This window comes from Pristis pectinata, chromosome 15 (genome assembly GCF_009764475.1).
Source record: "Pristis pectinata isolate sPriPec2 chromosome 15, sPriPec2.1.pri, whole genome shotgun sequence".
Lineage (NCBI taxonomy): Eukaryota > Metazoa > Chordata > Chondrichthyes > Rhinopristiformes > Pristidae > Pristis > Pristis pectinata.
This window is the reverse complement of record NC_067419.1, coordinates 35,747,879-35,775,274: the sequence shown is the minus strand read 5'-3', so window position 1 is coordinate 35,775,274 and position 27,396 is coordinate 35,747,879. Positions and strand designations below refer to the sequence as shown.

The following is a 27,396-nucleotide window of genomic DNA, read 5'->3' as shown; positions in this document are numbered from 1 at the left end:
TCTTTGGTGACCCCTTGGGATTGAGGATTTCTTGCTTCCACTTCAGTTGTGTGGGTTTGGAAGGGTCCAATGAGGCCAAAGTGAAAACTGCTGACTCTCCCACCCATGGGCTAGAAGGTGACAGACAGGGCAGGTGATTGGGTAGTTTGTGAGGAGCTGTGCTCCTCCTACTGTGTTCCTGAAACATGGCCTCAAGGTTCTCAATACCATCCTGAATGCTCCATCTCCACTTTGAGTAGTTATGACCAGAGATTCTCAGGGGTTAGTGGGGCTGTTGCTCTTCTTCAAGGAAGCTTTAAGTACATCCTTAAGCTTCTGTCTCTTCTGCTGGTCATCTCCCATGGCAGTGCTCAGAACAGAGCATCTGTTTTGGGAGTCTGGTGTCAGGCATGCAAGTGACTGAACAAATTCTGGGCAACCACTTTGCAGAGCACTTCGGCTCATTCCACCGTCACCTGTCACTTTAATTCCCCATCCCAATCCCACTTTGACCTGTCTTCCACTGGCCTCCTACACTGTTCCAATGAAGTCCGGTGCAAGTTCATTCTCTGACCTAGCACATTACAGCTTTCCAGATTCAACACTGAATCCAACAATTTCAGATCATCAACTTTTCAAATGTATTATTTCAGATTTCCAGCACTGATTTGTTTCCTTCCAGGATGTGTGTTCAAATTCCCTCATTTATCTCTCCTGCTTCTGAATCTTTGCTTCCTTCTTTGCCCCATTACTGCCGTCTTTCGCACTGCATCATCAATTCTTCTGTCACCCTATCAAATCCTCCCCCCTCCCTTTCTCTGCATTTTACAACTTGTGCTATCTCTAACTTTTCCCAGCTTAGACAAAAGTTAAGGTTATTTTTCTCTACATGGTTGCTGGCTGGCCTGCTGAGTATTTGCAGCATTGTTATGTTTTTAGTTCAATTTTAAAGCACCCGCAATATTTTGCTTTTATGGTCTGCTTCCTTACAAATTGATGAATTCTCCTTTGCTAAAAAATTTCCCCAGCTATCTTTTTTTTCACGTAACGTGGCTTTTTGAAGATTAGTTGGCCGAAGCATGTGACAGAGAACAAGTTACTGGGATGTGTGTGTGTGTGTGTGTGTGGCGGGAGAAGAAAGGTGGTTGAATTGCTCCGAGAGCTTGCATAGACTCGATGGGCTGAATGTTCCCCTTCTACGTCTCGCCCCCGGATGGGGGCGTCTCACATCCGTGGCTCCTGTTGCCAGCTGCATCTTAAAACTTTATTCACTTGAAGCCATCGTAATAACTTCAGCAGGGGCGGGTGATGCTTTTTATGAAATACAGTTCACCTGCCCGATGGTTTGAAATTGTAACCGGGATAATGATTGGGGTGTTTAGGAAGTCGCCAGTAGGATTAAAATCACGGTTAATTTTATGAAGTCATGGTGAGAATTTGTTAAATATTTCGTTACAGTTTTAACTTGAAAGCAATCCTCTTTGAAGCAATAAATGTTATAATTTAAAGAGATCCCATTAATGCGTTCGCCTTTGAAGGCATCAGCCAAGGTTGCATTTCCAACATTAGTTTTTAATGGGTCTCACCAGGTGATTTTATAATTTCAAATCGTGTGAAAACAGAGGTCTTTGACGATCTGAATGGGCAACTCACAAAGGAGCGGGCATTGTATAAAGAAACAAACTGCACAATGCTACAAGACCTTCCCATTATCTGAACCCCAGGAATACATTCCTCAGGAGCTCGGCACCTTTCTCCTGCCTCCTCCCTCTCAGCCTATTGCTGACTCAATGCCCCTCCGCAGTACAAATGGAGGTTATGTCATCTCCGCTACAAGAAACAAATTACATACTTTTTTTCTTTTAAAAAGAGAAATAATGACTAATCCTGGAAACAGTACACCGGGTGCGAGGTCTTTGTCTACGAAGAACCTTATAATTAGCAGAGCAGATCACTGAGAGCTCAGGGCATCAGTCATCCAATAGAGAAAAGCTACCTCTTCCACTTCATAACTGGTGAGCTGCGGACAATGTCTTGGAACAGCAGGGAACTGCAAGCTGCATTGTATAGTATCCAGCACCTGGATGTTATCACATTCCCACGAACAGAGCTAGAAAGAAAATGTAAACTTCCTTTTGCATTCAGGCCCTTATTTTCGGAACTACATTGTTGCAATTATACGTTTGGAATGACAGAGTGATACATGACTTTGGGGTGCCACTCCCACTCCCACCCCCCGCCCCCCCCCCCCCCAACGCCCAGTTAGAAAAGGGTCGAATATAAAATTGTAAATCGCTGTTGATAAACTGGATCCAAAGCGCAACCAAGAAATATCACAACTAATATATTTCGGCCCAAAGCAGATTCAAGATCTCCTAAATAACAATCATTCCCGCGAATTGTCCTATCTGTAACAGTCTGCAGTAAATTGTCTGAATTACGCGCAGAATTACGCGAAGATGTTTCGATTTATGAACACCCTTTACAGAACGTGCATTTAGTTAGTTTTCACTTTCTTTCTAAATTTGTGGTTTAAGACGATACAGTATACATTCACAGCGGATATATTTGAAAAGGTTTTTGCGAGGGAGCAAGATGTACTGGCTTTGCCGTGGCTTATTTTAAGATAGAATCAATGGGTTTTTGTTTCACCCTGTGGTGCACCGTTTGCAGCTCTGGCGTATGTACAAAAATAGTCGTGCCGCAAGCCCGTGTGATATATATAAAGAAATAATATTAATGACATTGATCAAATCTATTGTCATAATCTTAAATATAGTTGTAAGTGGGAACTTGTTATTGCTAATAACAAAAGCCATTTGAAATAACGATGGGGTGGTTAATTTCAGATATTCAGGTAGAAACGATGTTCCATGTGTCGATCTTGCTTTATGAATTTTTTTTGCCGTTTCTAATCCTCTGACCTTTCCTTCCTCTGGCTCTGATAGCTTACCATTCCCATGCCCGAGTCCCAAGATCTATATACTCCGGAATATCTACCGGCGTCTTGAGATTTAGGCGTGACATCAACAACTACTTCCCAAACGACAGGAAACCTTGCCAGCTAATTGCTTGTAGCAACATTTGGCTTCATCCTATGTATGGATAACTGTTCATTTTATTTACCAAAAGCTCTAATTTCAAATATCAACCCATGTAGTTTGACAAAATATCAACGAATACATAAATAACAGTTGTTTAATATATTGGTATTGGTTTATTATTGTCACTTGTACCGAGGTACAGTGAAAAACTTGGCTTGCATACCGACCGTACAGGTCAATTCATTACACATTGCAGTTTATGAAGGGCTCTGGGGAATGCGCTGGATATGGATGTAATTGGTGGCTCTGACAGAGAGAGGCCGAAGGTATGGTGAGCCGAAAGGCAACCTTCTGTATTGTGTGATTCTTTGTTATATACTTAGAGAAGACAGCCATCCACCGAACCTCTCAGTGGGTTAATAATTAAACAAAAACTCGATTTCAGGATTAAATAATATTTAGCAAGAATAATTTTTAAATGTTCCTTTTTCTGAAATCCCTTCCCGCCGTGGAAGCCGAATTAATACAAACTTTGGAAATTACGTAAACTTCTGTTTTCTTAGGAATTTCGCGCTGATTAGGTCCTTCCCTGAGATTTTAAACAGACGTTCCCATTTGGAGCAGAACAGCTTCTTTTGTATATATCCCAGAAAAGAATTACCATGACTTCCAGAATTTTAAATACTCTGCACTCACATATTAAAAAAGAGGCTGACAGTTCTATGCAAACACGACCACTGATGTTTATATTTAAATTACAGAATTTTTCTTCCCACTCTGATAAGCAAACTTAAAACGTAGCATCGGTATGCGAGTTTCAACTGCAGACTGCTTTAAAGTGGAAACACACGGTGACAGATATGTACCGAGGTGAATATGCACTGGATCACGAATATAATGGGACCGATACACACTGTGATGGATATGTGCTGCACAGGGTCGGATAAACATTGAAGCGGCAATCTGCAAAGTGTATGCAGACTGGTGTACACTGAGTTGGACATGCATTGGATGGATATGCATTGGGACAGATATCCACTGAGAATGATTTTCATTGGGAATGTTTATCCACCTATGGATATTACTGTCATGGAACTGCATTATACCTGGTATGTACAGGGACAGTTATACACTGTAATGGATGTGCATTGGGTGAATATGCACTTGGATGGATATGCGCTGTAATGGATCGGCCCTGCCACATTTACACGCAGTGATGCATATGTTGTGATAACATCTGATTTTTTAAAAATACTGATGAAATGATTACTTATTATAGATTCGTTAAAATATGAATTCAATTATATTACTGAATCAGTGTGATTATCAAATCCTTATCCAAACATTGGCATTAGTTATCACGATATTGAATTACTAAAGGATGCAAACCTGAATACGGAATCCGAAAAGAGTTCGTACTAACAAGGAGACAAAACAGAGTGCAGAGGCTGGAATCTGAAGCAACAGACAAGCTGCCGGATGAATTCAGCGGATCGAGCAGCATCTGTGGAGGGATATAGACAGCCGACGTTTCGGGTCAAGAACCTTCATCTGGACTGTCCATTTCCTTCCACAGATGCTGCCGGACACGCTGAGTTACTTCAGCATCTTGCCTGTTGGTCTATGCGAACAAACCCAATTCCGGAATAGTCCTCCGTGTCCCTCAGCCCAGTGTCTCTCTGTAGTTGATGCAGCTTTTGCGATGCCATTTTTCATATGCACATGCTGCAGGAAATCAGCATATTCCTATCGGTTTCCTGGGGATTGCTCGCAATGACATTGATAGAATGACTCATCTCAGCCAAGCGTCGGCCTTGATTCTCTGAGATTCGCTCTCCCCCACCTCCAGCCGGGTTCCCAAACCTTGCCCAACGCACCGCGCCTCCATGTTCCTCCTTTCGCTCACTCTGTTTTGGAGAATTCCTTGAGATTGATGTCTTGCATCAGAAGTGCCTAAACACGCCTTTCCTTCTCCATCCCTTGCCTCCTCCTTTCTCTCCATTCGCTCGATTTAACCTTCAGAAACACCGCCCCATCCCCCAAGTCCATCCCGAATCCCAAGTCACCAGGCTTCTACCCGGTTCCACTTTCCTTCACCACTTCACCTGAGATCCTTTTTATTACTGTAACCCAGAAAGCTCATTCTAACAAGGACTGAAGTGTCTCTCTAACAATCTAGCATCTAGCATATCATTCTCTTTGAAGTTCTGAATCCAATTATTGCAACAGGTATAGTTGCAGATGTTAATTAACAACGAGTGAATGCATTTCACTTCCAACTGCGACATTTCATTTCAAAAACAACTGAACTTTCATTTAAAAATGTGCAAAGGCTATTGATCGTATACGTTTGACATATTGGAGTTCTATTGTATATTTGCAATACCAAAGCTTTGGTTTTACTTTTAATTAATTTTATTGTAATGCATCGGGACATTCGAGAATACGAAGTCCAAACTATTCAAGATTCTGTAAACGTTAATAAAAGTTTGGGAAACACTCCTGCCCTTTTCAGGTAGATCCTCAAATGTTTTCCCCCGCGTACACTGGCTTACATTGGTGAACCGAACAGCAGACATCGTTCCTCCAGTATTGCAGATGCGAATAGTAACGGTGGAGCTTTGGGAACTTGCAGGAATGTGACAAAGGTAGGTTTGTTTGTTTCCGAAGGGGCGTGGTGGGGAGACGTTGATTGGTACTCATTTTTACTGCGTGTCGCATGCCTTATGTATTTGATGCTTTGTTGAGGCAGGTTTATTTGACGAGTCGTAATTTTTGAGACTACTGGTATTGCGTTAATGTCTGTGCTTTGGGATAGGATGTGCATGTAGTCTCACTGTACTTTGAGACAACAAGTTTACTTAGTCTACCTCAATGCACTGTGTAATGAATTGATCTGTATGAACGGTATTCAAGGCAAGTTTTTCACTGTACCTCGGTTCAAGTGACAATAATAAACCAATTCCAATTCCAATTTAGGTTTTTCGCTGAACTTTGCTGACTCTCCCAAAACGACTCTGCCTTCCAGCCATTCTCCAAAACACTATGTCTTGGAGTTTGTCTCCAGTCCCAGTTCCCATTCTTTTTTAAAGTCTATTCCCCCTCCCCCAGGCTCCAAACGCTACATACATGCAAGTGAAGGTTGATATTATCATCTATGCTTTCATCGAGCATTTGAGGGTTTCTGAATGTGCATTGGATTGGGCAATACTTGTATGCATTGGAAAGTTGCAGCGTTTTTTTAAATAGTTGTCATTTTATAGATGCTCAAGAATCGTTCAGGTTTTCCTAACGAGGTTTATATTATTTTTCCATCCTGCGTGCTCAGGTTGAGTTGAGTTAGCAGCCAGGGGTGAGCCGGTTGGGGGGAGGTGGATGATTGACAACCTGTTGGTGGTGGTGGGGGTGTGGAAATGGGTGATTGACAGCCACCCCGAGGTCGGTGGGTGACACCGGGGTCCAAGCACGCGTGCGCGCTGCTGCCCTTTGCCCAGCAGAGCGTGGATTGGGAAGGGGGCAGGGAGGGGGTTGGAGAGGGCGCCTCTCCGTGACGTCAGCGGTGGGCGGGGCGCTTATTTAAAGGGGCCGCGGCTGCAACAGCGCTGGGACTTGGGAGCTGGCGCCGGCGCGGCATGTGGCAGCGTTGCTGGAGTCAAGCAAGTGACAGTCAGAGCCCCTTCTCCGACTGCCCCTAAAGAAACATGAGGCGGTCGCGGTTGTTCCACCTGCCCCTGCCCCTGCTGCTGGCTCTGCTGCTCTGTTTGCCCTCCTCCCAGCCGAGGAAAGGCGGCTGCCCGGCTCCCTGTCGGTGCGAAGAGGACGGCGTGCTGGTGCGAGTAGACTGCTCGGACCGGGGACTGACGACCATCCCTGCAAACCTCAGCAGCTTTACCTCCTATCTGTAAGTGCATTTCGTGCCCCAGATTGGGCTCAGTCTGGGTTTGCAGTGTAATAATGCCAGGCATTTAATGAATGAAATATTAACTCAGTATCCCCCCTGAAAGTAACAGTTTGCAGATAACTTCCCTGGAATAAAATTAACTTGGAATCCTTAAGCTGCATATATTTATTTACAGCCACTGCATTCATTGCATTGAAATCAACAGCACTCATTGCCAAAGGGGCAACGTGGGACGAAAAATCGTGACACCTGTAAGCAAAGTGTGCGGGGCGAGAGAGATGCATGGGGCAGATCTCTGATTCGCTGATGTTGGGCTCACTCAGGAGCTGCTGATGAACCACGCGAAACACCAGACGGAGACAAAGTGCAAGTTTAGTTAGCCCCAGCCTGAAGCACCGGGAGTTCGCCTCCGGCCACAGCCATTAGTTCTGCGCGTGTAACCCGGCGAATTGATAACAAATTAGCGACGAATGCATGTTAGATAAAAGAGTACATTCAAAAGAAACTTACCTTGTTTTCCACGCAGTCAATAGCTGTGCTATCTGACACCAATATTTATTGATTGTGGCGAGGGATGTTTGGTTGGTCGGCTGTGAACTGGGTTTATTTGCTGGAAGACAGGAGACAATTCATTGGCTGTTATTTGTACTTGTTCCAGGCCTTGGTGTGAGAGTAAACGCGAAAAGGTAGTAAAAGCAGACGGGGTAGTAAACTTCCAAGCGAGCTTGAAAAGGGAAATAAAAGGTGCGGGAGACGGGAGAGGGAACGGGGCGACTGAAGTGAAATAGTTCTGTTGAAGAGCTAGGACAGACCGACAGACCGCCGGCTGCAGACACAGACTGGTCGTTTGCAACGCGGTATGATGCTCTGACTTCCAGCGGCTTGTCGAGCCCCAGTTTTACAGAGCGCCGTGAAGTGCGGACATGAAGTGTACCCCAACCTCGGCTGATTAAAACACCGCTTGCACGACTTACTCCTGACAAACTGCCTGTGTGCTTGTGCTCTGCTATCTTGAGGCGCCTCCGCGTGTTGACCTGTTCAGTGTTGACAGGCGTAAAGTAAAACTTGCGGGATAACATGTTTCATTCGGAATCATCTGGAAATTCACGCGTCTGCTTTCAGCCTCGAGACTTTGCCGAGTCTTGCATTTTACTCGATTAACCGCAAGTTGTTTAACTGAGCGATTTCTCCTAAACTGAATGAAAGTAAACAGGAGGGGAAGGAGCGAAATCAAACAGACCGAGGGCAACTTGAAGCTGCGATGCCACCGTGAAATCTTGTCAGATTGAAATCTAGTTGCTGCTCTGCTTATCACTTAGTAAACACGCTCAGTGATTTATAATATCTGATATCAGCGCTGAAGGCGAAGATAATTATAAATTAAAATCACCTCTTCAGCAAGTTAGAAACAATTAATATTTAAACTTTCGCCAGCGCTCATTAAACTTAAAGCAGTTTATTTTTCGTTGGAATCGCAGGGTTTTCTTTAGTTCTCAATGGACGCAGTATACTTCATGACTAAAAAATTATTTTCCTCTAAGTGCTGCTTTGACGAAGTAGCAGGACTGAAGGGGGTTCGGGAGCTCAACGGAGCCACCTCACGGGTTTGTTCCCCGGTATTTAGGTATCACTTTCATGGAGAATGAGGGAGAAAGCGATCGGCCTGGGCGGAACAGTAGCTCAAAATAATCATCTTTCACACCTCACTGGAGACATTCAAACGGGCCCTTCAGAATTCAGCACCAGACACAAATAGAAACGTGGAGTCCTTTCTGAAATAAATCCTTCGTCAATTAATCGAAAAACAAAGAGCAGCCGGCTCGTAACACACCACAAACTGAAGAATTGTGATGTTAAACATTAGAAAAGTCAACGAGTAGGAAAAAACCCACTACCAACGGGTGCATTAGAGACGGCATTTCTACTGTTTAAATAGTCACATTGGGATTATACTTTATCCGGAAAAAAATTTATCTAGTAAACTGTTGCCAGATTATTCAGAAGTTATTTGATTGAGACCTGGATTTAGTTCCGAATAAGTGATATACGTTCTGCGAGTGGTTAAGATATGCACGTTGAGGGTAATTTGATTTAGTCCGAGTTTCATTCGGGTTCTGTCGATCTGCCTGGGTCACCATCCACAGCCAGCACTGGGCTTTTCCAGCACATTTTCCATTAAATCAAACAATAGCAAGAGACACTTTTGTATTTTACAGATCTCCTCTTTCTTTGGGAAGGGGTGCAGTTCTTTTTAAATAGCCTGACGTCGCAACTTGTTATTTCTCTCAGAATGCATAAATATTGGACATTAGTGTTAGTATTCCAGGAATCTGAAAGGTGACGTTCATATGTGGGTGTGATGAATAGATTGAGTGTTGGCAGATGCCTCGGTAACTTCATTTGAGAATACAAACGCAGTGTTTTAAAAACAAATCAGACAATAAATGCTTTTGTTTCAAAAACACTATGTTTGTATTCTCAAATGAAGTTACCAAGGCATCTGCCATCAGACAATAAATGCTTATGGAATCAGATAACAATCGTGTATAATAGGCTAACTCGTTCCATAGATTTGTGTGGTATAATGATTTGTGTTATGTTTTCTAATATACCATTTTAACGGATACGCACGAAAGAGTGCTCGCAAACTAATTCTACCCGACATATATCAACAGTTCGGCCGTGTACCTCAAATATAAGATGAAGTAGATATATATTTGTTGGTTCCCGGGCGAGATTCCATGAATGGCCCTGTGTTCTCCGTATCCTTGTTAAAATGTGTGTGTTTTTGCTGCAGTCTCGCGATATGAATTGCAGTGAAATTCCAATCGGGGGAAGGTGTTTTCTCTTTCAGATCCTAAACAATTGAGAATTCTCACACAAGGAGCGAGTGGTTCTGTTCATATGGTGAATAATGTTACACATTATCTCCTGCATCAGTTTGATGGACAGGCAGACAGGGAAAGCATAAGGTCCTGCGCCGGGACCACACAATGGAAGACTGCAAGTTGGAGTGGATGGTTGGTTATTTGGAGCACTGGGTCAGAAGTGGGCTGCTCAAAGCAGCCCAGTTCCAGCGGTGAAGGTGTGGCTCACACTGAACAGGAACCGACCGCGCTCACCGACCTCTTCCGCGATTAACCAGCTGCGAGGAAACAGCAATATCATCTGAAACTCAGGTGTCCAAATACTTGCCCCAGCCACATGGAAAGTCACCTTGTCACTTGCAGGCCCATAGTCAGAAGTTAGTTCACAATACAAAAACCCTGTGATTGATATATCAGAGAATGAGAATCATTGCTGATTTATATTTAGAAAAGAATGGAGAAAAAAATAAACCTGTTTAAAAAGAACTAAACCGTTTAAAAACAAAACAGATCTAGCAAGATAGTTATGTTCAATTCCAACAATCATAACTTGGATAAACATTAATCTTAATTAACACATTATGTACATTCTGATGATATTTTATTAACTTGGGTACGAAAATGAAAGGATGAATTTGGACCTTTCACATCTTCAAGAGCTTTACAGCTGCTGAATTATTTCTATAATTGGTTGCTGCTGAAATTAGGCAAATGTGAGCAGTGGATTAGCACAGAACAATATCCCACAGAGCAAGAAATAAATGGTCAATTCAGTCTTTTGATTATTGCTGACCAATAAACCTTCCTGCAGTCATCCAGTCCCATGGGACCCTTCAGAGACATTCAGCCCTTCAAATCCTCACCAACCTCCTCTTTACACTAATCCTGCATTAGTCCCATTTTTATTAGAGTCGTACAGTGCAGAAACAGGCCCTTCGGTCCACCACATCTATGCTGACCATCTTTGCCCATCCACACTAATCCCATTTCCCTGCATTAGGTCCATATCCCTCCATGCTTTGCCCATTTTAAGTGTCTGCCCAAATGTTTCTTAGATGTAGTAATTTTACTGACTCCACCACCTCTTCTGGCAGTGAGTTCCAGATATCAATCACTCTCTGTGTAAAAAAAATCTTACCCCCCAATCCCTTCTAAAACTCCTTCCTCTCACCTTAAACCTATACCCTCCTGGTTTTGATGCCCCTACTGTGGGGAAAAAGGTTCTGATTATCTGCCCTGTCTATGCATTTTATATACCTCTGTCAGGTCATCCCTCAACCTCCTTCACTTCAGGGAAAACAAACCCAGCCTATCTAATCTTTCTCCTTAACTGAAGTCTTCCAGTCCAGGTAAAATCCTGGTGAAACTCCTCTGCATTCCTCCAGCACAGCCACATTCTTCTTATAGTGTGGCAACCAGAACTGCACACAGTACTCCAAGTGCGATCTAACCAGTGTTTTGTAAAGTTGCAACATAACGTCCCAACTTATATATTCAATGCCCCAACCTATGAATGCAAGTTTGGCATTTGCCTTCTTCCCCACCCTATTTACCTGTGTTACCATTTTCAAGGAACCATGGTCCCTCTGGTTCATCAACATCCCGTAGCGCCCCACCATGTGCTGTATATGGCCCTACCTCTATTTGACTTCGCAAAATGCATTACCTTTCACCTGTTGGGAGTAAATTCCATCTGCCAATGCTCTGCCCAGTTTTCTATCAGTTTTCCACCTACCCCAGATGTAATCCCAATGATCCAAGTACCTAAAGCCCTCCCTCCTGGACCATCTCTTTAGCCACACATTCGTCTGTTCTATCCTCCAATTTCTACCTTCACTACCATGTGGCACAGGGAGTATTCTAGAGATTATGACCCTAAATGTCCTGTTTTATAACATAGAATATTACAGAAAGTACAGGCCCTTCAGCCCACAATGTTGTGCCAACATTTTATCCTGCTCTAAGATCGATCTAACCCTTCCCTCCCACATAGCCCTCCATTTTTCTATCATTCATGTGTCTATCTAAGAGTCCCTTACATGTCCCTAATGTATCCGCCTCCACCACCTCTGCCGGCATGTGTTCCATGCACCAACCACTCTCTGTGTAAAAAAAAACTTACCTCTGACATCCCGCCTATATCTTCCTCCAATCACCTTAAAATTATGCCCCCTCATGTGAGCCATTTTTGCTCTGGGAAAAAGTCTCTGGCTGTCCACACAATCTATGCCTCTTATCTTGTACACCTCTATCAAGTCACTTCTCATCCTCCTTTGCTCCAAAGAGAAAAGCCCTAGCTCGCTCAACCTATCCTCATAAGACATGCTCTCCAATCCAGGCAGCATCCTGTTAAATCTCCTCTGCACCCTCTCTAAAGCTTCCACATCCTTCCTATAATGAGGTGACCAGAACGGAACATAATACTCCAAGTGTGGTGTAACCAGAGTTTTATAGAGCTGCAACATTACCTCGCGGCTCTTGAACTCAGTACCCCGACTAATGAAGGCCAACACACCATATGCCTTCTTAACAACCTTATCAACCTGTGTGGCACCCTGGACGTGGACCCCAAGATCCCTCTGTTCCTCCACCCTGCAAAGAGTCCTGCCATTAACCCTGTATTCTGCCTTCAAATTCAATCTTCCAAAGTGTATCACTTCATACTTTTCTGGGTTGAAATCCATCTGCCACTGCTCATCCCAGCTCTGCATCCTATCAATTCTATACTATCCACAACACCACCAACCTTCGTGTCATCTGCAAACTTACCCACCCTTTCACATCCGCATCCAAGTCATTTATAAAAATCACAAAGAGCAGGGGTCCCAGAATAAATCCCTGCAGAACGCCACTGGTCACTGACCTCCAGGTAGAACACGCTCCATCTACAACCACCCTCTGCCTTCTATGGGTGAGCCAATTCTGAATCCACACAGCCATGTTTCCCTGGATCCCATGCCTCCTGACTTTCTCAATGAGCCTTCCATGAGGAACCTTATCAAACGCCTTACTAAAATCCAAGTACACCACATCCACTGCTCTACCTTCATCAATGTGCTTTGTCACATCCTCAAAGAACTCAATCAGGCTCATGAGGCACGACCTGCCCCTCACAAAGCCATGCTGACTGTCCCTAATCAGCCTATGCTTCTCCAAATGCTCATAAATCCTGTCTCTAAGAATCTTCCCCAATAATTTGCCCACCACTGAGGTAAGACTCACTGGTCGGTTATCCCTACTCCCTTTCATGAACAAAGGAACAACATTTGCCACCCTCCAATCATCCAGCACTGCCCCTGTGGCCAGTGAGGACGCAAAGATCATCGCCAAATGCGCAGCAATCTCTTCCCTCACTTCCCATAATACCCTTGGATATATCCTGTCTGGCCCTGGTGACTTATCTATCCTAATATTTTTCAAAAGTTCAAAACCTGCCTAACTCTGTAAACTCACTTTGCGGGACCTCATCCATCTTTCTACCTAAGTTGTTAGTACTAATGTGTACTATGACCTCGAGCTGTTCTCCCTCCCCAATTCGGAATGTTCTGTATCCAATCTGAGACATGCCTGACCCTCCCCACATTCTGAACAACACTCCCCAAATTCCCCCACTCACGTACACACTTCGAGCAAATTACAGTGGCCAATTAACCTAACAACCTATGCGTCTTTGGGAGGTGGGTGGAAATCTATGTGGTCACAGGGAGAATGTGCAAACTCCACACATATAGCATCTGAGGTCAGAATTGTACCCGGGTCTTCGGTGCTGTGAGTCACCAGCTGCACCTCTGTGCCATCATTTACATTCACCTAAGCAAGCTGAAATGGCTTTAACATCTTATCCAAAAGATGGCTAATCTGTGCAGCCTTCCTTTATACTTGTACCAAATGTCAATTGGGATTATATGTTCAAGTTTCTGGAGTGGGATCCCACACCCTGCTGATTCAGAACCAACAGAGCTGTCACTAAGAATTTCTGGCCATTATGTCTAGAGTACTGAATATAAAGCGAGCATACAAAACCTCTAAGCACTCCGGTTAGAGTACCATAAGCAGTTACAGTCATCATATTTAAGGAAGGATATATTGACCTTGGAGAAGATGCCCCATACATTAACTGGAATAACTTCTAGACTTCAAGGATTACATTTTAAGGAAGTATTGCATTAATTAAAACTTGTATTGTGAACTCTGGATTTAAGTGATATTTTGATCGAAGATTTCAACATTTTTGGGTAACACAGGATAGATAACAACAAACTATTTCTGCTGGTTTGGGAGACTGGGGAAAATTAGAGCCAAGCCTTTCAGAAAAGAAGCTAGGAAATGCAGAAGAGGTGAGAGAAATTTGAAACACCTTTTCGCAAATGGCAATTGATGTTAGGTCTATCGTTAATTTGAAATTTGAGTTTGAAAGATTTTTTTTAACTTTTTTGATGACCTGGGATGTTAAGGGGTGCAGGGCAAAGGTGGGAGTAGGGACCAATGGCAAGCATCGACCATGTTCCATTAAATGGTGGAACAAGTTCAAGTGGCTTAATGGCCGACTCCTACTATGTTCTGAGTGAAAGGGAGAAGACTGGGAGGTGATTTGATTACTGTTTGATAAGATAAGATAAGATCTTTATTTGTCACATGTACATCGAAACACACAGTGAAATACATCTTTTGCGTAGTGATTTTGGGGGGCAGCCCACAAGTGTCACCACGCTTCTGGCACCAACATAGCATGCCCACAACTTCCTAACCTGTACGTCTTTGGAATGTGGGAGGAAACCGGAGCACCCAGAGGAAACCCACACAGACACGGGGAGAATGTACAAACTCCTTACAGACAGTGGCCGGATTTGAACCCGGGTCGCTGGCGCTGTAAAGCATTATGCTAACCACTATGCTACCGTGCCTGCCATTGCAGAGCTCTATAGGAAACAGATACCATAGGACATGACAAGCTACTTTATCTTGTCCAGGGCAGTAGAACCAGAGCACTGGGCCTCCACTTGAAGGGTAAATTTAAAACAAATCCTTGGAATTATGAGCAAGTAATACATCTGTGAACCAGACTCACAGTGAAGACAGTGGAAGCAATTACATTGATCTATTCAGATGCATATTATATACTTAATGTTCAGGAAATAGTTTGGAATAAACTATATGAGTAATTTGGATATGATATGGTAAGTGTACTGTGTTTGGGATGAACAGATGACTTGGTCTTGAAAACCTGTTACTAGTGACGTTTTCGTGGTCCCTTTCCGGATCTGTTGTAAACTAATGGAGAGCAACTGATTACTAATTAAGTAAGCATCCAAATACCATGGCACTGCAAAGAGGGCAGAGGACAACCCAACAGCTCTTATGTTTCCACAGATAAGGATTAAAGCTGACTGTTATGTGCCATAGGTCAGTTCAGTGTCATATCCATCCTTGCTGGGCATGAATATAAAGCATCCTGAGCTGAGCTGAGCTGAAAGTGGAGCACTGGAAGTATAGTGGCAGTGGGAGATAGTTCATTAACCATGCCATTGGTACCAGTCATAAGAGCATTTGTAGTAAAACAGAATGTTTTCCAATTAAATGAAATCTTCCTTGGCAGTAATAATCATCATATTTAAAGATGATTGTGCTTTATAGACTGAGTATTAATGTATTCTTCAGCCATTAACAGATCAGACATAGTAACCACAAATGACTGAATATTTTTGGATTATTTGCATTTGTAGTTCAATTTTCCACAAGGTAAATACATAAAAAGGTTTTATTATGCTGCTGATTAACAATGTAGTGGCAAGTTGTTGCATTGCAGAATGAGTTTGCGTCTTTTGGAGAAGAGGAGTGAAGAGAAAATGATTTTACCCACACAGCAGATTAACGTTAGACCAGTACCAAACTTCGACGTAGGACATAAAACATAGAACATCGAACAGTACAGCACAGGAACAGGGTCGTCGGCCCATGAAGTTGTGCTGAACTAATTAACCTAATGATGCCTAATTAAACCAATCCCTTCTGCCTGCACATGGTCCATGTCCCTCCATCCCTGCACATTCATGTGCCTATCTAAGAGGATCTTAAACGCCTCTATAGTATCTGCCTCCCCCACCACCCCTGGCAGCGCACTCCAGATACCCACCACTCTCTGTGTAAAAAAAATCTGCCGCACATCTCATTTGAACTTACCCCCTCTCACCTTATATATCTGCCCTCTAGTATTAGACATTTCAACCCTTGGTAAAAGATACCGGCTGTCTATCTATGCCTCACGTAATTTTATAAACTTCTACTATACTTTCCTGCAAGTTTTTTTTTGCATCATTCCAACGGCTGCAATGCTATTGGCTAGAAACATACCGAATTCCCTGCCCCATTTGCTGGTGCTCAGAGCAGTTAGGTGGCAGACCTGCACCTGTGGACTCCTGTTCTAAAAAAGGTCCCAGGAATCCTGACTGTCAACTGATGTAACTCATGTTGGCTGCATTGTGTGCTGGAGAGCGGGTGCAGAAAATTCAGCCCCTACCAGTTCCTAGCTTCAAATTTTACTTTGTGCTGTTAGTTTGCCTATCTGGGAGAACAGTTGGGGTGTTATCATTAATCCCAACTAAGAAAAGGGAAAAAAATCAGCAGAATTTTTTGTTAAATCCCTGAGTACCATTTCATCATTTAGATAAAATAATCTGCAATTGCTTTGGCTTGTAAATGAAAGTTGTTGGTGAGTTAGGCATGAGAGGATTGTCAGCCACTTCAGAAGTGAATTTCAGCTTTAGGGAAGAGTAGGGCTGGGGGTGAGGTAGTATGGGGTGGTGGAGGTAGGGGTGAGGGGGAAGGAGATGTATGAAGCTCTGGCTTGATAATAGAATGACTATAATTATAAAACAGAATGATGTAAGATGAAGATGGGGAACTGCATATCTTCAAAAGTTGACATGGTTTATTGTTTCAAGAGATCAGCTTAATGAATCATACAGCAAGCTGTCTGTGGTCACTGATTTCATCTGCAGATTGGTGCAAATGTTTAAACTTGCATTGACCTGAACTAAGTTTTAGTGCGTAAATGCCATTTCCAGCAAACATAAATACTGTACATTCAAGGATTTAATGTATACATGTCAGATTTATGCTTTATATACAGCAGTGTTCTGTTTTTCCAAGCTGAATATTGTTTGAACGAATCAATATCATTGGAGCTTTTGAAGTGACAATGCCTTGTGTTCCTAATTTTCATCTGTAAAATTTCACTATATAAACACACAGATAACTTCACCTAATTACCATTTACATTATTGATGTATCAGTGCAATTCTGTGGCATCATTCGTTTATTAACCCAGTCACTTTGAAATGGTTAATGATTCGACTATGGGAGTGAACCTTGGCTCAGTAGTACTACCACTGAGTCAGAGGATTATGAGTCTGAGCTGTTCTCCAGATAGCTAATAGAGACCAGAGTCATTGTATACTGACTTGACACCCAGCAGATACTTGGTGTTATTTGTATAGTTTAAATTTTAAATAATGGCCCAATGGCTACTGGCTTATCCAACAAGAAGCCAAGCCTGGGGACCAGGGAGGTCTCAAGTCTATCCTGAGTAAACTGAGAACAGTATTAGGTGTTTTACAATTGGCTTTAATTCCTATGTGTTAGGAAGAGGGGAGACATGTTCACATTCTGACTGCTAACTTGTGACCCCTGGTAAAAATGGATAAATGCATAGGTTATCATGGTGTTCACGGCTGTCCTGTGATTGATTAGCTTGCAGCCATTGATTGCCAAGACAAACAAAGAGTTCCCTTCTCCTGTGAACTATACCAAGAATCCTATCATAGCAATCAGTTAAGATCTCCTGAACAAGTTGAGGGTGGAGGGGGGAGTAGGAGGCAAAATGAGTGATGGGAAATTTGTCAAGTTGTGCCCTATGTTGGAGTTGGCGGATGGGGCTGATTTATAGAGATAAGTACTGGGCAATGAGCACATGGTCATTGGAAACTCATTGTTGATTGCTTCAGTGGGTTGGACTGAAATGTGCCAAAATCCTTCTCCCGAATTGGCCTGGAGGATATTTAAGTCTCCCTTCTGGCTTTCCCAGAAGATGATATGAGTACTGGTACATGGAGAGATTTGGCGGTTGTGCTGTCTAATTACAACAACACCTGAGTGTGATGGACTCAACAGATCCACTAACATTTAATCTGTTTTATATGTTTGAAGCTACTTTCTTTTAATGTTGGCATTTAATTTGAGCTAATATCTGAGAAGTGCAACTTCCCATCACAATTATCCATGTTAGTTTTTTTTACCAACTATGTCGAAGCTTATAAGAGTTGCATCAAACAGGGAAATGAACGTTGGTAATGGCTTGGAAAAACCAAGAGGCAAGGGGTTAGCATGGGATGCAGAGTGTTAGTGGTGGGTAAGAGTACAAAAAAGCTTTTAAGGCAGCTCTGTGGAAAATGGTTTATGCATTAAAGAAGTGAGGTATAGTTCTAAAAGGCTCGCGATCCAATTTCAGTTCTAGATCTGGAGCTGAATCCTCAAAAGCTGTTCTTCTAACTGGGATCAGAATTTCATAAGGTTAATTACTGCTCCAAGAGCTTTCCGTAGACTTTGTATGTCTTTTCAGCCTTTTGTCCACTCTACGTTGTATGTTTAAATATTGTTTCGGTGACTCATTGGAATTTGTTTTCTGATCTTTATTTTTATTTAACTAACTAAACTAATTATTGTGTTTAACCATGATGATTTAATACTATTTGCAAATGCACATTAAATAATTTAAAACACAGCATATGCTGTTAATAAGTAATATGCACTCATTATCAGATAAAGCAAAACATGCAAATAAATGCTTTCCTTTTATTGCTTTGATAACTGAACATTCCAGTGGTATAGCTATATTTTTATGAAGCACAAATTGTACTTTGAACCCACAGCTTAGGTTGATGAGAATATTTTGTGAGCACAGATACTTGGCAAATGATACTAATTACCAGCATGGGGTACCTTTTTGATGGGGAAAGGAGTGAAGGAGCATTCGTTATTTTTAAACCAAAACCCAATAGTAAAACTGGATATTTCAATTAACAAAAAAAGGCAACTAAATTCAAAACACTTCACCTCCTATTTATGTACACTCTGAACTGGATAAAATAGTGTTAAATAGGTTTAAGTGCTATTACCTTGGGGTTTAGGACTATTTTGCCAACTTGGATAATGTAATTTCCATACAATATTCAGCACTGATAATTGAAACTGAAGAAAAATGTAGCATTTGTGCTTCACTGAGCATTGAACTCCATGTTTCTGCCATCACCGATTCTGCCCCTCCTTCAGCTCAACTGCTGGTCAAACCCACATACATCCATGGCTCTGTTACCTCTGACTTGACTACTCCAAAGCAATCTTGTCCATTCTTTCTCATTATATGTACTTTAAGTAAGGTGTTCTACTTTAAGTAAGGCCCATGTTCTAACTGACTATGTCCCATCCATACCCTCCTGTGCTTAAGATCTATTTTGATTCCCAGTTCAGAATACTCCTCATAAAACCACCCTACTTTTTTAGTTCCCTCTGTGTGTCTCTCATGTCTCTATAATTTCCTCTGGCCTTACAACCCTCCAAATTATTGATACTCCTCCCGTTCTGGCCATTTAACATCTCTGAGTTTAATCACTCTACCACTGTTAGGAGTGCTTTCAGCTGCCAAGGTATTAATCTCTATAATCCGTCCTTTAAATCTTTAAAAGTTTGGTCAGAGAGCTAAGTGTTAGGCAGTATTTTCCGCCGTTAAAGTATTGCTTAACACTTAGCTGTCTGACCAAACCTTTGATAATATATTTTTATGTGGCTCAGTGTTAAATGTTGGCTCCCATGAAGTATACTGGAAAATGTTAATACCTTAAAGAGGCTATATAATACATGTTGTTGTATTAAACCCACCAGCAACAGTTGTTCATGATCTTTGATTTCTGCTATCTTTGATTTTGTGCTTAGTTTTACCATCTTTGTGCATCACTTGGATCACAAGAGCCAAGCAACAATTAGATTAACAATGGTCTATATTTCAGTGCTCAAATTTAATTAACTCATTCATATCTTACAATAATTAATGCTTCATTTTCGCCTCTAGTATCTGACTCCATCAGAAATCAGTGAAGAATAATAATATGCAGGGTCTAAAACCAGCAATTCACAATATTGTTGAATTTTCAATGAGTGATTTGAATTAAAATTAATTGATTAATTTCTTTATTTCCTTTTCTATTTAAGAAATTGTTTTGCTTTCTCTTGGATTTTTATGCCATCCATCACTAATTTGGTTCTTTATGTTAAGTTTTGCAACTTTCATATTTGTTAAGATAATTGACTTGTTCCTCACCCTTAATCAGATACATTAATGAGTTCTTGGTCTTGTGGCCTTAGAATATCTCCATGTGTGAACTGTTTGGAGAATTTGCTACTTTGTTATGTGGAATTTACACTTCTAGATTAAATTGCATATTCACTTCCTTAGTCTAAAATAAAGCAATCTGATCCTTCAGCAATCAATTTCCAATTAGGAGCAAGTGCATAAATCAAAGCATCATTTGGAATAATAGAGATTATTTCTAATTTGTTATTTTAAAGTAATTAATCAAAAGTCCTATAACTAATTAACATTGCTCACTTTATTACAGGCTTGATTTATTAATGTTCATACATTTTTGTCATTAACAATATACATAGAGATATATTGTCTGCCATCAACTCTACATTTATTGAGATTTATTCTGGGGTTGTCAGATTATCTGAGTCCATTAACAGGAAATACTGACATTAGTGAGGTAGATTGCATTGGCAGCTTTGACCATTAAAGGGTACATTATTTAAAAACAAATACTGTCTTTTTATTCCTGCTTTCCTTCTTTTATCCTTCTTGTTCCCAAGGGTTGACGCACACATTTTGCAATCCATCAGATTGTCGCAGTGGCCAGTCTTCTCCTCTGGGCATATATGGGGAATGCTGGCAGCGTATCTCCACATAGATATACCATTAATGACTCCGACCCTCTTAATACATGGTGCCTACACTTAGACACTTCCAGCAGGATAGCCATTTCAGTTTAATACTAAGGGTCTTCATTGCAACTGAATGCTGGTGGACAAAGGTGATGGCGAGGTTAGTCATCGGTTTGATGCCCCTCTGAGTACATAGCTGCTGATACTCTTCCATAAATTCATTCACGAATTATGATCTACTGGACTTTAAGAGGATTTTGAAATACATACCACACCAAAGGAGGGAGGAGAGATGAACAAGTTGAGCAGAAAGTAGGTAATAAAAAAAGTTCATAATTGTTTTTTGAGACCGAGGTGGTCATGAATTGAAACTCATGAATCATCCGACTTAGTCAAAATTCTCATGGATGCAGTACAGATTGTTATGGATTCCTATTCTTAATGAAAATACAACTTTCAAATGTGTTCTTGTACCTTGTTTCTTGTCCCTTTCTTATTATAAAACTTCAAGGCCTTGCTTTCGTTTTACTTTTTGTTTTATTTTATCAACAGTTTGTACTCTGAAATCTCATCCTATAATATTCAGGTCATTATAAAACTCTTCATTGTCTGTTTACATTCTGCATTGATGTTCAGATCAATTAAAATTATTATTTAATTTCCACCTCATTGTATTTCCAATGATATTTAGTTATGCAAATTTAGGATAAAATGTGACCTCTATAAATTTTATAAATTACATCTTACTTAAATTCAAATATATAATTATCTGCAATGTGGTTTAGATGATCTATGTTGGGAGGGGCAAACGTTTTTGAGCATTAAATCAATACTGAAAGAACTGAGGTGCAACTCTATTCCATGTCTCGGATTTTTAAGATTAAATTCTTCACTGGGCACACTGTTTCTACAGCTCATGAATTTTATTGAACACTACAGAAAAACAGTGATGTGTAGTTCACCTAACTGTGTTTGTTTTACAGCTTAATAGTCGCTGCTGGTAGCCTTAGATGTGTATTCAATTCATTAACATTGAATCAACAATTAGAGCTTCTTTCTTCCTTTCTTTAGTGGGATTAATGGATATTGGCAGGGTTAGTACATCCACCAGTGCAACCTCTTGCTGGGAAAGCTAGCAAGCTTGACTAATTCCCAGCGGCACTAACTTCATGACTTTATTCTGTGCTTTTAAGTTTGACTGAGGGGTTTAAAGGTAATGACATCATGCTGTTGCCTTTGTAAATGGGACAGTTTGCACAATTATGCATTGTGAACATTGTATATTCACCAAATGGGAACCTCACATTAAATTGCGATGTAAAGTACTCCTATATTGTATTAAATGAAAATGTAATGCAAACTATTGTGTTAAATTTGGAATTTATTTATATTCCAACCAACTAAATCGTTCAACAAAAATATTTTTTTCAATTGCTTTTTAACCTGTATTTTCCAAATAAAATCAACTAACCTGGAGAAAATAAAACATTATTACAAGGAAAAGTTGCAAATAATGTTTCCTTTTGACAACACTGCCAAATGGCTATTGATCAGTGAAGAATTAAATGCATACAAAAGACTGTGCCCAAACACTAGTGTGACAAATGACAATTCCGTCCATTCATTACGATTTATTTTCCTACTAAAAATGCAATTGCCAATGTGTAATTGCCAAAAGAAAAGTACTGGCTGAATCACATTCTCTGGTTCCTAATTAACAGCTTTGGCCTGAAAGAGAGACCCTATGACTATGCCATGAAATGTTGCAGCTGCATTGTTCTTCCGCTTCATCAGTTTGCTAAAAAGTCGGCTGGACATTGGCAGCGGTGTTAAAAGAAAATTGAATAGGTGTTTTGTATTGTGCCAACTGAAGTGAAAGAAGGCAGTGATTAAACTTTCAAATGGGCAGCTGCAATCTGCTCGTTAAATGGAGCTAAATATGAGATTTACAGTTAATTCATAGTAATTACATATAAATAAAAACAGCAACAATGTCTTTATATATGCATGAGAGATTGGGGCAGTTTGTAAAATGCAAGTAAACTGCATTATAGGTAAAATGTTTTTAATTTACCCCAAGTAATTTAACAAGGTATGGTTTCCTCAATTCCCAACAGTGAATAGTTAGTGTTTAAAAACAAATTAGAGCTTAATTTATATTGTTAACTATTTAAAAAAAACTTTGGGAGCATGCATTCAAATTAGATTTTTATTCATCTCAGATTAGAATTGTATGAACGTTGTGTTTACTGTTTGTGGCCTTTAAAAAAGCATTTATGCTCAAATGTCAACATCTTTTACATAGCACCATAAATAAATGGAATAAAGACGACATTTAACTTTAACCAGATGGAACTTGCTCACATTTTTAAAGGTGCAATTAAAAAAGATGTAAATTTCGATGTTTGATGAAATGTTAGCAAAGAAGTTAGTAGTTCCCACTGCACAAAGGCTGAACTAAGGAACTTTGGTCACTGTATAAGAACCATTGTCCTGGTCGCTGTGTCGGTTAGAAACAGAGTCCAGCCTGGTCGTGGGAAATACCTACATATCTGACACTAGACTCATTTCTTTGAGAAAAGGGGTGGAATAGAAAGTGTGGTAATATTACTGTTGCATTCCAATCAGCCATGGTCTGCCTAATTTTCTTTGATCTGTAAGATAAACTAATTTTCTTATAGGCTGGACAAAAGTAGTTAGCTATGTAATGCTTTTATGTTGTCTGAATGGTGTATAGAGAGAGGGCAGGAATAGTAATGGTGGGAGCACAACCTTTCTCTCAAACTCATCCACAGTCACCACTGCTTTGAAATCAGAACCACAAGCAAAGACTATTGGAATGGCATCCACTGTGCAGTCTTTCCTGATTGGTAACTTGTAAAATAAAGAGCGGTTATATTAGTGTTGGCTGAAATGGAGTTTATTTAGCCAAATGTTCTCTGTTTGCATCAATAACCAACTGTGATAATTAGATTACATGTGTGAAAACACTTGGCGATATGCATTGAACTTCTTCCAGTCTTACTTCATTACAAGGCAGAGAACTTGCTTCTTAATTTTTCTTTAGCACATGCTGGAGGGAAGTCTTTATTTATCTCATCCCTAAAACATATATACATTGCATGCTTTTTTTTAGAAACAAAGTAGCAGAGAGGATTTTTGTTTCGGGAAAACTTTAATCTGAGTGGATTGTTTTTCCTGTCAAAAGGTCATAAAAGGAAGGGTTGACACAATGAATTGAGTAAAATACCAGAAGAGAGATTAAAACTGGCTCTATTGTGGGTTTTGTGGAAAATCATACTCATTAATGTCTCTGATCAGGAGTTCAACAAATATGTTGGCACTTATATTTATTGTTCATTGTGTGAACCAATTGCCTTTTAGACTCCAAAAAAATTACATTCTGTTGGGAATTTGAAGTTCTGTTTGTTTACATTTGTCTTATTTCCGCAGTAGTAGCTAATTATATATCAGTGTAGCACCTTTCATTTTCCTTTCAGAATGATTGACCATCATTGCAATGTCTTTTTTGAAAGGTAGTTGTCCTAACATAGAAAAATGTGACAGCCAGTTTGCACACAGCAAGATCTCACAATCAGCAATGTGCTAACGAACAGATAACCTCTTTTTCGAGGAACATTGATTAAGTTTAAGTATCGGCCAAGTCCACAGAGATAACCCACTGCTTTTCTCCGAATAGTGCCATGTGATCTCTTGCATCCATCCCACAGCAAGCATCTCATCTAAGAGATGACACCTGCACCATTACAGTATGCCTGCAGTATTATAACAGTCATATTTTGTGCTCATGTTGGATTTGAACCTCAAAGTGTTATGGGGTCATGCAGTCATATAGCATGGAAACCAGTCCTTCAGCCCACCAGGTCTGTGCTAAACATTAAGCATTCACTCACACTAAAACCATTTTATTCTCCCCACGTTCCAATTAACTCCCCACAGATTCTACATTCACTGGCACACTAGGGACAATTTACAATAACTAATTAACCAACTGATGAGGATGTCTTTGGAAGGTGAGAGGAAATTGGAGGAAACCAGGTGGAGCACACGTCAGGATTGAACCCAGGTCACTGGAGCTGTGAGGCTCTACTAGTTGTACCATTGTTCTGGCCTAACTATGGATTTTTCTATCTCATAAACAAAATTGTTACCGACTAAGCCACAGTTGACAATTATACTACATTGCTTTCCGTTCAAAAGTAACACACGTAATCTCAGCATTAAATTTAGCTGGCGTGCTATGGATCAGAATTTACAATATTTACAAATGAAGATTTAATTATTTTCTTTGCCATGCAATAAATGTATGTTTTCTTGCCTGAAGCATAAGATAATCTGTTTAACTTCTATGCATCGGTTCCTTGTAAACAAGGTACTGGACATCTGGACCAGGTACAAAACTGAATAAATGTTGAGGGCATTAGAAAGCTGGAAGGATGAAGAAAATGTTTAACGTTAAGATTATTTTCTAAATGATTGTTACTTTTTCCACAATTTGCCAGTCATAATGCATGATACTGTCAACAACTTACTGGCTTTGTATCTTACTAAACTGAAGTACTATGTGTTTGTGGAAAAATAAGGTGTTGTGCTTTCAGTTGCCAAGAAAGGTCTACAAAGGTCAAGTTCATGGTTTCATACTGTAGTTGTTTGGTCCTTTCAATATACCTTCTGCTAAAAATTAGCTGCAGACTGCACTGAAATTCACTGTAATTTGTAGCATAAGGAATGTGTTCACACCAAGAAAACACAGAGAACCATAGAGACTTATGGCACAGAGGGAAGGAATTTAGTCCATCGTGTCTGTGCCAACTTTCTGCAAGCACAGACAAAACTAATCACACCTCTTGTCTATTTGTCTCAAATGCCTACCTATGTTCCTCTTGCATGTTATCATAATTGCCTTTATACTCCTTATTTTATGCACTAAAAGCCTTTTGTGTAAATATATTTCTCCTCATCTCACTAATCATACTCTTGCTCGTAATCTAGTCGTCGTCCTTGTCTCCTTATCATTGAATCTGCAACCAGAAGAAATAGATTTTGCCTATTCACTTCATAAACACTTCATAATTTTGAACCTCCACCCTATTATGCATTAGTTTTGAAACATGACACTGAATGCTTTCTAGACCCCAAACATAAGAAAAGATAAGATTTCTTTATCAGTCACATGTACATCGAAACACACAGTGAAATGCATCTTTTGCGTAGAGTGTTCAGGGGGAGCCCACAAGTTTTGCCACACTTCTGGCACCAACATAGCATGCCCACAACTTCCTAATCTGTAGGTCTTTGGAATATGGGAGGAAATCAGAGCACCCAGAGGAAACCCATGCAGACATGGGGAGAACGTACAAACTCCTTACAGTCAGCGGTGGGAATTGAACACAGGTCACTGGCACTGTAATAGCGTTGTGCTAACCGCTACACTACCGTGCCTGCATAATTAGCATATTAAAAAAACAGTTGTCATATCTCTTTCTGTGTTCCTCTTGCTTCTCCAGTAACCTGCAATTTGCAGTATTTGAATTCAGTGACTTCTTCATCTTTTGCAATGATTGTGTTAGAAACAATTCCCTTTCTGTATTTGCCTCTAATAATCCTCCACGTCTTTCTAATGCATCCTTATTCTCACAATCAGCATTTGCAAAAACTGACACTAAGTATATAAATAGTAGGAAAGGTTATTCTATTTCCTCACCATTTGTCTTCTTGTGATGGTTTTAGACATGAAGGAGATAGAGGCTCCGTGGTGGGTGCCCTTATACCCACTACTTCCCACTCACTGCCAGAAAATTGTAAAATGTCTGAAGACCTTGCATAAAGATGATTGTCCATTGCTTGACATATGCATACATGGAAATTAATGTCCCCAGTGGTAAGAATCTCTGAATAATTTTGGTCGCCCTATTTAAGGAAAGATTTCTTTCATTGGAGGTGGTTCAGAGAAGGTTCATGAGGATGATCCCAAATACGGAAAGGTTGTCCTCTGAGGAAAAGTGAAACAGCTTGGGACTTTACTTTCTGGAGTTTAGAAGAATGAGAGGTGACTTTATTGAAACATACAAAACCCTTAGGAGGCTTGACAGGGTAAATGCTGAGAGGATATTTCCTCTCATGGGAAAGTCCAGAACCAGGGGCCATGGTCTTAGAATAAGGGGTGCCCATGGAAAACTAAAATGAAAAGATATTCCTTCTCTCAAAGGGTTTGAGTCTTTCAAATTCCTTTGCACAGAGAGCTGTTGAGACAGAATTATTGGATATATTTAAGGCTGAAATAGGTAAGTTTCTAACCAGCAAGGAATCAAGGGTATTGGGAAAGGGCAGGAAAGGAGACTTGAGGAATGTCTGATTAGCCATGATTCTATTGAATTTACCCTGAATGGCCTACTGCTGTTTATGGTCCTATGACAGCAGAAAAATTATTCCCCTTTATCTATATGTTCTACAGCTAGGTTGCCCCTTAATCCTGTTTATTCTGTCTATTATATTACTTATATGGGTTTAAAATGCAGTAAATATATAAATGTTTAATTCGGTAATATCAACTTGTATCTCCAATGTAGCAACATGACCCAAGGTGCTTCAC

General features: G+C 40.6%; 1 protein-coding gene across 1 annotated transcript in view; it reads left to right on the top strand.

Moving 5' to 3' along the window:
• Positions 1-6,631: 6,631 nt before the first annotated feature.
• The window catches only part of LOC127578562 (leucine-rich repeat-containing G-protein coupled receptor 5-like), a 138,256-nt gene continuing 117,491 nt past the window's right edge, over positions 6,632-27,396 (top strand). The window contains exon 1 of the mRNA XM_052030711.1: positions 6,632-6,924. Coding sequence (XP_051886671.1) covers positions 6,725-6,924 — 200 coding nt within the window. The 5' untranslated portion in view covers positions 6,632-6,724. The remainder of the gene's footprint in view (positions 6,925-27,396) is intronic.